The following is a 15,172-nucleotide window of genomic DNA, read 5'->3' on the forward strand; positions in this document are numbered from 1 at the left end:
AAAAATAAATAAAAATAAAAGAATAATGAAACTTTTGGATTATTACCTAAAGAATTCAGAAGAACTCTACCATTTTATTACTACAAACATATCTTGGAGAGACTTCAGATTCGGTTCATGACTACCACAATAAAGCAAATACTGCAATAAAGTGAGTCACACAAATTTGTCTTCCAGTAAATATAAAAGTTATGTTTACACTATACTGTAGTCTTAACTAAGCACGAGATAGCGTTATGAAAAAGTTGGAAATACTCTGAGAAATACCAAATGTGACAGAAATATCAAGTGAAAAATGTTGGGAAAATGGTGCTGATAGACTTGCTTGACACAAAAGTTGCCACAAATTTTTAATTTGTAAAAAACACAGTATCTGAACCACAATAAAGTGAAGTTCAATAAATCAAGGTATGCCTGTAACTTCCTCAATATTAGAGGATATTTTATAGTATTATCATTTCCTAATTCTAACAAGTTTGTAAAATCTGTACTAGAATCTAAAAAACACACATAAGTAACCAAAAACACCCAGTAAAGTATGTAGGCTTTGTGCTATTCCCTAATAGTGAATGGTAAGAGATATATGTAACTTCATCCATGGGTACAACTAGGAGTTCTGGTAGTGTAGTGCTTAAGGTATCTGACTGCTAACCAGAAGGCTAGTGGTTCAAACAGACCAGCCACTCCTCAGAAGGAAGGCTGGACAATCTATCTACTTCTGTAGTGTTATCACCTCGGAAACCCAAGGAGGGGTTGCTATGAGTCGGATCCAACTCAATGGCAGTGCCTTTGGTTTTCAATTGTGGGTAAAACTATAGTTAACTTCACTTGGATTGTTTCACTATTTTTCTCTGAAATTTTAAGTTTGGCACACAGTAGCAGATCTTCTCACTCACAAAAAAACTTAGAAAAATAAACTTAAATAATATTATACCTATGTATATATTTTCATTCTTCTATATTTTATACCTTATAATCTTCAAAAACATGATTAGGTTCACTCAAGACACACCTATAGGTTATCTTTTCCATGGCTGTATGTCAAAAAAGACTACTGCTAAACATTACAAGTATTACTCTTACTATAATCAAGTATTTTCTAGAATAAAGGTGGTTAAAGACTTACCTCAGACTTTTTACTAATGTGATCTGTAAATGAAAAAAAAAAAATGGTGAAATTTCATTGAAAAAAATTTAAGAAAAAGGTTTTTAACATAATAAATTTAAAGTAATTGAAAATAACTTCAAAATTATGATAAATTTTTAGAAGTCATTTAGGGGTTTTCTAGGACTCAGATCTCATTTTCTTTTCTAGGGATAAGATGTTAAAATTCTTACTTATTTGCTCAGCCTAGGGACCAGGCCTTATATCTGAAGTATGACAAGAACTCAGTAAATACCACCTATATCAAAGGGTATTATTAAATTTTAAACATTTGAATTCCATATTGTCATGTGTGTCCCCCAAAATATGTATCAATTTGGCTAGGCCATGATTATCAGTGGTTTGGCAGTTATATAATGATGTGCTTTGGCAGTTACATAATGAAGATATCATCACACCCATGACTGATCTGATATAATCAGCCAGTCAGTTCTAAGAGGATTAAGGATTAATCAGTTGGAAGGTTGGGATGCAACACCATTACTCAGGTCATAGGCCTGATATGATGTAAGGGGAGTTCCTCTGGCATGTGGTCTGCATTACTTTCTATCTTACACAAGAGATAAAATGAGAGAAAAGCAAGCACAGGAGGAAGGACCTATTACCACCAAGAAAAAAAGAGCTCGGAGCAGAGTGTACCCTTTGGACCCAGGATCCCTGAGCTGAGAATCTCCTAGACTCTGGGGAAGACTGATTCCAAGACACATGGAGATCTTCAAGGAACATCAGGCTCACAGGTACTAAAAGGAGACAAGGACCTTTCTTCAGGGCCACCAGAGAGAAAAGGCCTTCACATAGAGCTAAGGTCCTGAATTCAGACTTCTAGCCTCCTAAACTGTGAGCAAATAAATTTGTTTGTTAAACCCCTCCACTTGTGATATTTCTGTTATAGCATCACTAGATCTAAACTGAGACAGAATTTGGTACAAGAAGTGAGGTGCTGCTCTAACAGATACCTAAAATGCTGAAGTGATTTTGGAACTGGGTAATGAGTAGAGACTGAAAGAGTTTTAAAGCATCTAATAGTAAAAGCCTAGATTGCCTTATAGAGACTGTTGGTGGAATTATGGACCTTAAAGATGATTCTGGGGAGGACCCAGAAGGAAGTGAGGAAAGCTCTAACACAGGAGATGGCAGAGATGGCAAGAAACAGTGGCAGCAGAACCAAGAGACTGGCACAAGACAGCACAGGAGCTAACCCACAGAGTGAGAGTGTTCAGTGCTTTCAGGTAAGAGGCTCCCTGGTGGAGTATGGTGCCTCAAAGCACTTGTCAGCAGAGCTAGGCTTGCCTACCCATGGAGCAAGAGCTGAGCACCTTTGGGTTGAGGGCTACTGGCAAACTGAAGTGCTTCCAGGCACTAATCAGTAAAACTAAAGAGCTCTCTAACACTTGTCCAAGCAGGAAAGAGGCCAAGTTGGCCTAAAAGAGGCCTGAGTGGCTGCAGAGCTGAGAGGCCAAGGAACTAGGAAGCAGAAGCTAAAGAGACAGGAAGCCAGAGAACCAAAGCTGCTTCGTTCTCAAAGGGTAGGCCATGATCTCTGGGGTCTCAAAGGGTGAGGTCATGGTTGCTGGGGTTTCAAAAGGTGGGGCCACAGACTTCTAGGTTTCAAAGAGTCCAATCTTTACCAACTTGATTCCAGAGTGTGGGGTTGCCACTCTGAGTGCCAGGGAGTAGGACTGTATTTACTGAACAAAGCTAAAGGGATGGGGTTGCCATGTCCATCAGGCAGAAAAATGTGGCCTGCGGGCATCAAGGAGGTAGAGTCTCCACTCATATAGAACAGGAGAATGGGGCTGCTCAAAGCCAAGGGAACAGAGTTGCTATCCCAGTAGGCCTGGAAGACAGAGCTGAAGCCCAGGACTCAGGTCTCCCAGAATCTGAAGAGCATGGCCAGTGCCCAGAGTCTGGAGAGTAGGACTGCTGTCCAGATAGTTTCAGAGAAACTGTCCTGTTGTGTATTAGATTTGCTTGATGTCTACTATTTCTCCTATTTGTAATGGAAATGTGTACCTCGTACCTGTTCCACTACTGTATTTTGGTAGCAGTTAACTTGTATACTAGATTCACAAATGAAGAAGAATTTTGCCCCAACATACTGAACTTGGAGTTGATTTAATACTTCTGGGATAACATGATGGAATACAAATGTTTTGTATGTAGCAGGGATGTGAATTTTGGGGGCCAAAGGGTAGAATGTCATGCATTGAATTGTATCCCCCCAAAATACATGTCAACCTGGCTAGGCCATGATTCTCAGTGGTCTGGCAGTATGCAATAATGCAATCATCTCCCATGTTGTGATCTGATGTGATCAACCAATCAGCTGTAAGAGGATTAGGGTAGGGTGCAACACCCTTACTCTGCAAACTTCTAATCCAATATAAGGTGAGTGTGTCTAGGGTGTGGCCTGCATCATGTTCTATTGTTGTTGTTGCTGGGTACCCTCGAGTTATCTCATCTCTGACTCAGCCACCTTATGTACAACAGAATGAAAGACTGCCCAGTCCTGTGCCATCTTCACAATCCTTGTCATACCTGAGCCCATCACTGTAGCAACTGTGGCAATCCATTTGTTGAGGGCCTTCCCCTTTTTCGTTGACCCTCCACTTTACCAAGCATGATATCCTTCTCCAGGCAATGGTTCCTTCTGACCACATGACCAAAGTAGGCGAGACAAAGTTTGCCCATTCTCACTTCCAATGAGCATTCCAGCTGCACTTCTTCCAAGGTAGATTTATTAGTTCTTTTAGCAGTCCATGGTACTCGTAGCATTCTTCTCCAACACCACAACTCAAAAGCATCAACTCTTCTTTGGTTTTCCTTATTCATCATCCAGTTCTAACATGTTTAAGAGGTGAATGAAAATACTATGGCTTGGGTTAGGCACACCTTAGTGTTCAAGGAGACATCTTCGCTCTTCAGCATTTGAAAGAGGTCTTTTGCAGCAGATCTGCCCAATGCAACATGTTGTCCGAGGTCCTGACTGCTGCTTCCAGTGGTGTTGATTGTAGAATCAAGTAATATGAAGTCTCTGACAACTTCAATCTTTTCTCCATTTATCATGATGCTGCTTATTGATCTAGTTGTGAGGATTTTTTTCTTTATATTGAGCTGTAATCCATACTGCAGAATGTAGTCTTCAATCTTCATCAGTAAGTGTTCCAAGTCATTCTCACTTTCAGCAAGCAAGGTTGTGTCATCTGCATATCACAAGTTATTAATGAGTCTACCTCCAATCCTGATGCCACGTTCTTCTTCATGTAACCCAGCTTCTCAGATTATTTGCTCTGCATACAAGTTGAATTAGTATGGTGAAAGAATACAACCCTGATGCACTTCCTTCTTGATTTTAAACCATGCAGTATCTCCTTGTTCTGTTCAAATGACAGCCTCCTGATCTATGTACAGGTTCCTCATGAGTACAATTAAGTGTTTGGGAATTCCCATCCTTCTCAATGTTATCCATAATTTGCTATGATCCACACAATCAAATGCTTTTGCATACTCAAAAAAACATAAGTAAACACCTTTCTAGTATTCTTTGCTCTCATCCAAAATCCATCTAACATCATCAATGATATCCCGCATTCCATGTCCTCTTCTGAATCCAGCTTGCAGTTCTGGAAGTTCTCTGTCAATATACCACTACAGCCGTTTTTGAATTATCATTTGTAAGATTTTACTTGCATGCAATATTAATGATACTGTTCGATAATTTTCGCATTCTGTAGAATCACCTTTCTTTGGAATGGGTACAAATATGGATCTCTTCCAGTCAGTTGGCCAGGTAGCTATCTTTCAAATCTCTTGACATACCTGAGTGAGTGCCTCCAGCAGGGCATCTGTTTGTTGAAACATTTCAATGTGTATTCTGTCAATTCCTGGAGCCTTATTTTTCACCAATTCCTTCAATGCAGCCTCAACTTCTTCTTTCAATACCATTGGTTCTTGATGATATGCCACCTTCTAAAATGGATGAACACTGACCACTTCTTTTCAGTACAGTGACTCTGTGTATTCCTTTCATCTGCTTTTGATGTTTCCTGCATCGTTCAATATTCTGCCCATAGAATCTTTCAATATTGCAACTCGAGGCTTAAATTTTTTCCTCAGCTCTTTCAGCTTGAGCAATATTGAATGTGTTCTTCCCTTTTGGTATTCTAACTCCAGGTCTTTGCACACTTCATTATAACTGACTCTGTCTTCTCAAACTGCTCTTTGAAATCTTCTGCTCAGCTCTTTTATCTTCCATTTGCTTTAGCTACTCGTCATTCAAGGGCAAGTTTCAGAGTCCTTCTGACATCCATTTTGGTCTTCTTAGTGACGTTTTGCTTTCTTCACATATGATGTTCTTGATGTCATCCCACAATTCCTCTGGTTTTCTGTCATTGGTGCACAATGCATCAATCTATTCTTTAGATGGTCTCTAAATTCAGGAGGGATATATTCAAGATCATATTTTGGCTCTCATGGACTTGTTTTAATTGTCTTCAAGTTGAACTTGCATATGAGCAGCTGATGGTTTGTTCCACAATCAGCTGCTGGCCATATTTTGGCTGAAGATATTGAGCTTCTCCATCACCTCTTGCCACAAATATAGTCAATCTGATTCCTGTGTTCTCCATCTGGCGAAGTCTACATATACAGCCTCTGTTTGTGTTGTTGAAAAAAAGGTATTTTCAATGTGTCACTGGTCCTGCAAAATTCTATCATGTGATCTCCACTGTTATTTCTATCACCAAGGCCATATGTTCCAACTACAGGTAATAATTCTTTGTTTCCAACTTTTGCATTCCAGTTACCAATGATAATCAACACAACTTGATTGCATGTTTGGTCAATTTCAAACTGTAGAAGTTGGTAAAAATCTTCAATTTCCTCATCTTTGACTTTGGTGGTTGGTGTGTAAATTTGAATAACAGTAGTATTAACTGGTCTTATTTGTAGATATATGGATATTATCCCATCACTGACAGCACTGAAATTCAGGACAGATCTTGAAACATTCTTTGTGATGATGAATGCCACGCCTCTCCTCTTCAATTTGTCACTCCTGGCATAGTAAATCACAGGGTTGTCTGATTCAAAATGGCCAAAACCAGTATATTTCAGATTATTAATGCACAAGATATTGATCTTTACACGTTTTATTTCATTTTTGACAACTTCCAATTTTCCTAGATTCATACTTCATACATTCCATGTTCTGATTATTAATGGATGTTTGCAGCTGTTTCCTCTCATTTTGAGTAGTGCCACATCAGCAAATGGAGATTCTGAAAGATTTACTCCATCAAGGTCACATCTAATCAGAGTAAGCAGCTCTTCCCTAGTCGTATTTTGAGTGCATTATGACCTGAGGAAGGTACTAACTTATATACAAAAGATAAAAGAAAAGAGAAGCAAGCAGAAGAGGAAGGACCTCTTACTACCAAGAAACAAGAACCAGGAGTGGAGAGCATCCTTTGGAAGCAGAGTCCTTGCACTGAGAACCTCTCAGATCTAGAGGAAGACTGATGTCAAGACATATAGAGATCTTCAAGGAACAATGGGTCATAGATACTGAAAGGAGACAAGGACCTTCCTTCATAGCCAACAGAGAGAGAAGGCATTCCCCTAAAGCCAGTGTCCTGAATTCAGACTTCTAGCTTCCTAAACTGTAAGAAAATAGATATAGACTTCCAGTAAGATGAAGGAATAGGCAGACAAGTGACACATACCCTCTACAACAAAGAAAAGAAAAACCAATTGACAGAGATACAGAAGAAAATCCTGGAGCCCTGAGCTTTGAAAGAACTATACAGAAGTGGATTAAGCACCAACTAGTGGAAAACAGTGAGTACAGAGACAGTCGGAGCTGCGGACTTCAGCTACTCTGACGGGACCAACAGCCTCAATATTTCCAAGTGGTGGTGGGACCTCAGAACTGATATAAAGATCAGCCCTGGTCACCATGGGCTACAGGGACAACTGCACTAGTGCCTATGACTAGGAAGGTAAACAGCAAGGAGGGAGATAACCGGAGCTGCTGACTTTCCGCTGTTCAGAGGGCACAGCCATTTTTGATTGTTTACAAGCGGCAGCCATTTTGGATACTTAAAAGTGGTTTACAAGCAGTGTCCATTTTGGATATTTAAAGTGACTGTGGGCACAGTTGTTTTGAATGTTTACTAGCAGTGTCCATTTTGGATATTTAAAGTGACCGAGGGTACAGACATTTTCAATCTTTACAAGCGGTGGCCATTTTGGATACTTAAAAGTGACCGAGGGCGCAGCCATTTTGAATCTTTACAAGTGGCAACCATTTTGGATTTTAAAGGGACAGCATTCTCATTTGGATTTCAGGGATCTATGAATAGGCTCTGTCTGCCAAGGTCAACATGACCACACGAAAGGCTGACAACAGGAAAGGAGACAGGTGGTGAGTGTATAAGTGCTGTCAACTAGCAAATAGAGGAGCACAGTACGCTGTTTACGTAGGTAACGTACAAAGAAAACAAAAATCGTGGGCAAGTCACTCCAACATACAATCACCAATTAAATAAAAACACAAAAACATCACAATGCCTCAGAAACAACAGAGCATCACAGTCCACACAAAGAAGCAAGATAAAGCAGGAGAAACAAGGGACCAGGATATAGACCCAAAACACATCCCTGAGGAAGATGCAGGACTGGAACTCCCTGATAAGGAATTCAAAAGAATTATATTTAGGTATCTTCAACAAATTGAGAGACAGATCAAGGAAAACACTGACTAAACTGAGGAAAACATAGAGAAAACCCTAGAACAATTTCAAAAGACAATACAAGAATAAAATGACAAAATAAATGAAAAATTAGAAATGATACAAAATCTACACACAGAAATCCAGAAGATTAATACTAAATTTTCGGAAATAGATAAGACATTTAATGGGCAAAGGAGCAGAACTGAATCAATGGGAAACAGAATTTTTGGAAAGTGATAAATCAGAAAAAAGACCAAAACAAAATGAAGAAAGCCTAAGGTTCACGTGGGATACCATCAAAAGAATAATCTACGTGTAACTGGAATTCCAGAACAGGAAGAGACAAAACCACAGAGAAAACTCTTGAAGATTTGTTGAAAAGAGAATTTTCCTGGTATGATGAAAGATGAGAATATATCCATTCAGGAAGTCCAACAAACCCCAAATAGGTTAGACCCCAAAAGAAAATCAACCAGACATATCATCATCAAACTTACAAAAACCAAGGACAAAGAAAGAATCATGAGAGCAGCATGGGAAAAACAAAACATTACCTACAAGGGGCAACCAATAAGACTAAGCTGGATTTTTTTGGCAGAAACCATGCAGGTGAGAAGACAATGGGATGGTATATATAAAACTCTGAAGGAGAAAAATTTCCAACCAAGAATTATGTACCCAGCAAAATTGTCCCTGATATATGATGGTGAAATTAGGACATTTCCAAATAGGCAGAAATTAAGGGAATTTGTTAAAACCAGACTAACCTTACAAAAGATGTTAAAGGGAGCCCTTTGGACAGAGAAGCAACAACAGCCAACAACAACTGACCATTAACACACAGAAACCAACCCAGCTATGGAAGTATCCAAAGTAAATGAGCCTACAAGATTGTAAACAGGAAATCAGAGACATCAATTGACAAATGAGGACAACTACAAAACAAAAAGAGAGAAAAAACTGTGTCATTACAGAACTTCTAGATGGTAGGAAAGTCAAGACAACTATAAGACAGAATGGATTGTTTTAAACTTGGGAAGAAAACTATAAATCACAAGGTAACCTCAAAGAAAAATTATAAACCTTCACATCAAAAAAGAGGCATAAATATTCAGCAAATACTAAAACAATAGCAATGAAGGAAGAGTTAACATGATTTACAAACAAAATGAGCTCAGCATAGAAAATTATTCAGAACAAAGAAATCAACACCATGAAAAAGCATGTAACAAAAATGACAGCAACAAATTCATATTTGCCAATAATTACGTATCTGGCAAAGGACTTATCTCTAAGATTTATAGCAGAAGAATGGATGACCAAACTATGGTACATACACATAATGGAATGCTATGCAGCACTAAAGATAATGCAGAGTCTGCAAAACACTGCATAATATGGATAAACTTGCAGGACATTATGCTGAGTGAAATAAGTCAATCACAGAAGGACAAATATATATTAGTTCATTGTTGTGGAGGGTCAAGGAAAGGTCTATATATGAAAGGAAACTTTCTTTGTTGGTTGCCAGGAGTGGGAGGGGAGGGAAGGGAACACTGAAAAAAAAAAAAAAAATGCATTGAACTGTGTCACTTTAGTTTTGTGTATTTCACTGTACATAAATTATATTTCAACAAAATGCATTTTAAAAAGAAAAAAAAAAAGAATTCCCATATATATAGTACAACTGACAAGGGGCAATGTTATGGTGACTTCTGGGCCACAGCCAGCTACCCAGAGGGAGTGAGTAGTTGGACCTGTGGGCCCAGTACCATGGTCACAGGGGACATCAAGCTCATTGGCAGAATATACTACACACAAAAAATTGTCCCACATCCTACTTTGGTGTATAGTGACTAGGATCTTAAAAGCTTCCAAGCAGCCATCTAGATGCAGCGATGGGTCTCTCTTCATGCAGAGCAAAGAAGAATGAAGAAAACAAAAGATGCATGGAAACAATTTAGTCCAAAGGAGTGGTAGACCATGTGATCCTCAGCCTGTATGACCATGAGACCAGAAGAACTAGTTGATGACCAGCTACCACTCTCAACCACTCGGAGGGTGATCTGTATAGGAGATCCTGGATAGAGTGGGAGAACAACATGGAACAAAACTCAAAATCATAAAAAAGGGGGAAAAATAAAGGAGCAGGTTTGTTGGTCTGATAGAGCCTTGTTCAACCCCTGAGACTATAGCCCCAAAGTGAGCTTCAGGTCTGGAATTGAACTCACTCCTGTGGTTGCCAGCCAAATGATAGGCATATGGGCTGGACATTTCCATCAGGTAGATGCACTCCTTGGAGAGATCAGTTATGGTAGAACAGAAGACAGGGTGTGTACAAGGATATAGCTTGGGGGGCAGGAGTGCATGTGAGGGAACGACACACGGAAGAGGTAACTATGGGGAGGAAAGGGGAAGAGAGTTGTAATGCTGTGGGAAATTACAGCTAATATCATGAGTCAAAATGTGTATGAACTGCTGCATGGAAAATGAATTTGCCCTGTAAACTTTCAACCAAATCACAATAAAAAAAAAAAAAAAAAAGAATTCCCATATATATAGTAGAGCTGACAAGGGACAAAGTTGTAGGCACTTCTTGGCCACAGCCAGCTACCCTGAGAGGACTAGTAGTTGGACCTCTGGGCTCGGACCATGGTTACAGGGGACATCAAGCTCAACTGGCATAACATACTACACAAAAACATTATTCCACATCCTACTTTGGCGAGTAGCAACTGGGATCTTAAAACCTTGGAAGCAGCCACCTAGATGCAACAATGGGTCTCTCCTTGTCCAGAGCAAAGGTGAATGAAGAAAACCAAAGATGCATGGGAACAATTAGTCCAAGGAACTGGTACACCATGCGATCCTCAGCCTATATGACTATGATACCAGAAGAACTAGATGGTGCCCGGCTACCACGGTCAACAACTCAGAGGGGGATCTAGGTAGGAGATCGTGCATAGAGCGGGAGAACAATGTGGAACAAAACTCAAAATCATAAAACAAAAAAGCGGGGAGGAAGCCAGATTTGGGGGTTTGATAGAGCCTGGTGGAACCCCTGAGAATATGGCCCCTAGCTGCCCTTCAGATCTGGAAATGAACCCATTCCCGTGGCTTCCATACAAACAAAAGAGAGCCATATGAGCTGAACATTTACATTAGGTAGATACACTCCTTGGAGAGATCAATCATGGGAGAACAGACGGGCTATGTATGCACAGGGAGACAGCCTGGGGGGGGGATAGGAGTGCATGGGAGGGAAGGACATAGGGAAGCAGCAGCTGTGGGGAGGAAGGCTGTTGCACTGTGGGAGACTGCAGTCAATGTCATGAGACAAAGTGTATGAGCTACTGTATGGAAAATGAATTTGCTCTGCAAACGTTCACCCAAATCACAATAAAAATTTAAAATAAACTGTAAGAAAGTAAATTGATGTTTGTTAAACCCATACACTTAAGGTATTTCTATTATAGCAGCAAGAGATAACTAAAATACATATAATTTAGATTTTTTATTTCCATAATTTTTGGGGGAGAAGGCAGGTTAAAGGGGGGAAAAATATGCCCAAATCCAAATCACCAAATACTAGTAACTACAAAAAAATGTTCAGACCATCGGCTTGTGGAATGAAATCAAAGGTAAAATAATAACTTCTGTCCTTTACATTTAAGTATACGTATAATAGTGATTTGATAATACCATAAAATTTTAAAAAACTGGTACAAATTTATAGAATACAAAAAAAGAACCTGTAATAAATGTATCTAGACAAATCACTGACTTAGTAAGCATTTACTAAGCTTAATAATCATTTCTTGAGAAGTATTACTGAGAGTAGGATGAAAAACAGGAAATATATAAGGGAATCAACATATATCCAAAGATGACCTAAAGTACAAACAGGGGGTAACTGTTCTTATTTAATTTGGAGATGAACAGGATATCTAATATTTCTTATGTACAGCAAAAATTTTCCACTCTTAAAGACTGAAAATAGTATCAAAATCATAAGTTGCACAACTTTCCTTTAACAGTGTGACACTGATGTGTTTCTCACTGCAACTAATGAAATTACGTTGCCAAAAACCCAAATCCACTACCACCGATCGAGTAGGTATCAATTCACAGCAATTCTACAGGACAGAACTGCCCCACAGCATTTCCAAGACTGTAAATCTTTATAGAAGCAGACTTCCCATCTTTCTCCTGCACAGGAACTAGTGGGATCAAACCCCCCACCTACTGGTTTGTAGCTGAACGCTCTGACTACTACACATCAGGACTGACTTAATGAATTTACATAGTACTTAATAAATCAAAATATAGAAAACAGTTTTAAAAAGCATTCTTTTCATGCTTATTTCTGACTAGTCTTTAATGAAATACGTTTCTTACATCAATTTTTCCTTATCGACCTTGAAGATTTTAATATGCATGTTGTTGTTGTTGTTGTTTTGCCGTCGAGTCTCCCCGACTCATAGCGACCCCTCCTTGGGTTTCCGAGGCAGTATCACTACGGAAGTAGATTGCCCCATCTTTCTTCCGAGGAGTGGCTGGTGGGTTTGAACCGCCAGCCTTCTGGTTAGCAGTCAAGTGCCTTAGCCACTATGCTACCAGAGCTCCCTTTAATATGTATAGGTCTTTTTAAACTCAAAGCAAAAACAACTTAATGAGAGAGGGAGATTATAAGAGAAAATTTCTTAACCTTCAAAGGAAAGCAATATAACCCTAAATTTATTCCTCATTTCACAGAAAAGTATGTTTCTGAAAACAATAAAGTATTTAGGTTTTTTTATTTGAGATCATTATGTTGTATTGATTGTTAATTCTCATAGAACACGTGCCCAGTATTTTAAGGCTAAATTCATAGGAACCAAATACATTACCTCATCAACAAACAAACAGCTGTTCATTCGGTCAGCATTTATTCTGATGATATAGATGGAGTGCTGTTCATCTATGTGTAATAATGGTAATGCTCTATTATCTACTGTTCAACATGGAAGCCACTAGTAATATATGGGTACTGAGCACCTGAAATATGGCTAATGTAACTGAGAAATTAAATTTTTTATTTCAGCTGATTTTAATTAATTTATATTTAAATTTTCACATGTGAATAGTGGTTATCATATTAAAAAATGAAGGTTTACAGTTTTTACCATTTCCCACATTAAAAATAACATGCTTTCAAAATAACATTAATAACATACTGTGGTCTGTTTTCAAAAGTTTAGTGGATAGTTGTTATGGACTGAATTATATCCCCACAAAATGTGTTGCAAACCCTAATCTCTATGCCTGTGGTTATAATAGCATGTGGGAATGAGCTGTCTTTATTTTGTTAATGAGGTAGGATTATTATATTGTGTATTTTGAGTTAATATCTTTTGAGATATAAAAGAGATTTTTTTGTGTGCTATAAAAATGATTAGGACAAGCTAGCAAGCAGAGCTAGAAGCTTCTTCCAGAGCGAAAGAGCAAAGTCTTATCCTAGAACTGGTACCCAATATTCAGATATCTAGACTTCTCAACTGTGAGAAAATAAATTTCTATTTGTTAACACCACCCACTTGTGGTATTTCTGTTACACCAGCACTAGATAACTAAGACAACGGTATAACTTCTGTCTTCTATCTTCAATAAAAAATACAAATTATATTATAAATAGTTATCTAGTAATAAGTTTTACTCTAAAATTTCTATTTTAATTTTCTAAGATGTTTTTTCAAGTAATAATAATTGTTTGACCAACAACAGATGAAAACTGAAGATACTATCCATGGCCTTGAGTAAACAAAATCACTCCATGTATAAGAAAAATAATGCATTTCAAAGATAACTCAAAAACTACAAATGTCATTTTTTACTTTCAATGAGCTTTAGAAAAGGGACAAACTCACAACACAAAAAGATAAACTCTTACTGAACTGATTTGGGCTTTTAATTACTGATTTAAAATTACTTTAACCCTTAAATGGGTTTAGCTTATTTCTAAACAAGTTTATATTTTTATATTCTAATTAACACATAATGCCTAAGGCACCTGACTGCTAACCAGAAGGCTGGCAGTTCAAACCCACCAGCCACTCCTCGGAAGGAAGGTTGGGCAATCCTACTTCTGTAGTGATACTGCCTCAGAAACCCAAGGAGGGGTCGCTATGAGTCGGAGCTGACTCGATGGCACTTAACAATTAACACATCAACAAAACTATTTTTACAAATTTTTAAACATTAGAAAAGTTACTTACAACTTAATTATAGAGCAAATATAAAGACTTGTCAAAGACAGTTTGTCTAGCCTAATACATTTCATACATATATTACCTTCAGATTGAAAATCTTTTAGTGATACTGTGAGAGGTTTGTCTTTTCCCTGATGATTCTTTCTCTTCTCTTTTTTATTCATTCCCTTTGACTGAGATGAAGCATATTCAGAATTTTCATACTCCTAGAAGGAATTACCAAACAATAATTAAGCTTGAGTTACACTTGTAATATCAATAATTAACAGGTAATATGTTTCTTAAGGGAGGTCTGGTGGTGTAGTGCCTAAGGCATTTGACTGCTAACCAGAAGCCTGGCAGTTCAAACCCACCAGCCACTACTCAGAAGGAAGGCTGGGCAATCTACTTCCACAGTGATACTGCCTCGGAAACCCAAGGAGGGGTCGCTATGAGTCAGGTCCCACTCAACAGCAGTGGGTTTGGTTTTGGTATGTTTCTTAAAGTTCTGTTTTTAAGGATAAGCAGCAATCAAAAAAGTCAAACCTTAAGCTGGCTAAAGATTAATTGTTTATTTAAATACTCAATCTTTTGCATCTTCAACACTAATAAAAACAAAAATTTATACCTTGGTCTATAACACCTATTTCTACATCCTCTCAGGACCAAACTTAAGACAATAATTTCTAGTCAATTTCCTCTGTCAAATAATTTCTCATCCTACTGAAATCTGGCTGTGCCAAATTCTAGACACTGAAGTTAAACTCCTCCTACTTGCCAAATCCAACAGATATGATTTTAAAGCATCTCTTCATTTTCTCATATATTTCTATGTTCCATTGTATTTTATATACTTCTACGTCTCCTTCATTGGCCTCTCCTCCCCAAATTTCCTCTTAAAAATTCAGTTGCTGTTAACCATCATTCCTTTCTTTTTTTTTTTAATTTTATTTTACTTTTTTTTTTTTTTAATTGTGGTTTGGGTGAAGATTTACAGAGCAAATTCACTTTCCATACAGCAGTTTACATATACTTTGTCTCATGAC

The 15,172-nt window shown here is 38.1% G+C and overlaps 1 protein-coding gene across 1 annotated transcript in view; it reads right to left on the reverse strand.

The window, feature by feature from the left end:
* Positions 1-15,172, reverse strand: part of GKAP1 (G kinase anchoring protein 1) — a 112,469-nt gene that overhangs the window by 60,042 nt on the left and 37,255 nt on the right. The window contains exons 4-5 of the mRNA XM_007938894.2: positions 14,230-14,353; positions 1,127-1,149 (exon numbers count right to left, since the gene is read on the reverse strand). Of these exons, the coding sequence (XP_007937085.1) occupies positions 1,127-1,149; positions 14,230-14,353 (147 nt within the window). The remainder of the gene's footprint in view (positions 1-1,126; positions 1,150-14,229; positions 14,354-15,172) is intronic.

Source organism: Orycteropus afer, unplaced genomic scaffold, assembly GCF_000298275.1.
Source record: "Orycteropus afer afer isolate SDZICR_OR568_19922 unplaced genomic scaffold, OryAfe1.0 scaffold00005, whole genome shotgun sequence".
Classification (NCBI taxonomy): domain Eukaryota; kingdom Metazoa; phylum Chordata; class Mammalia; order Tubulidentata; family Orycteropodidae; genus Orycteropus; species Orycteropus afer.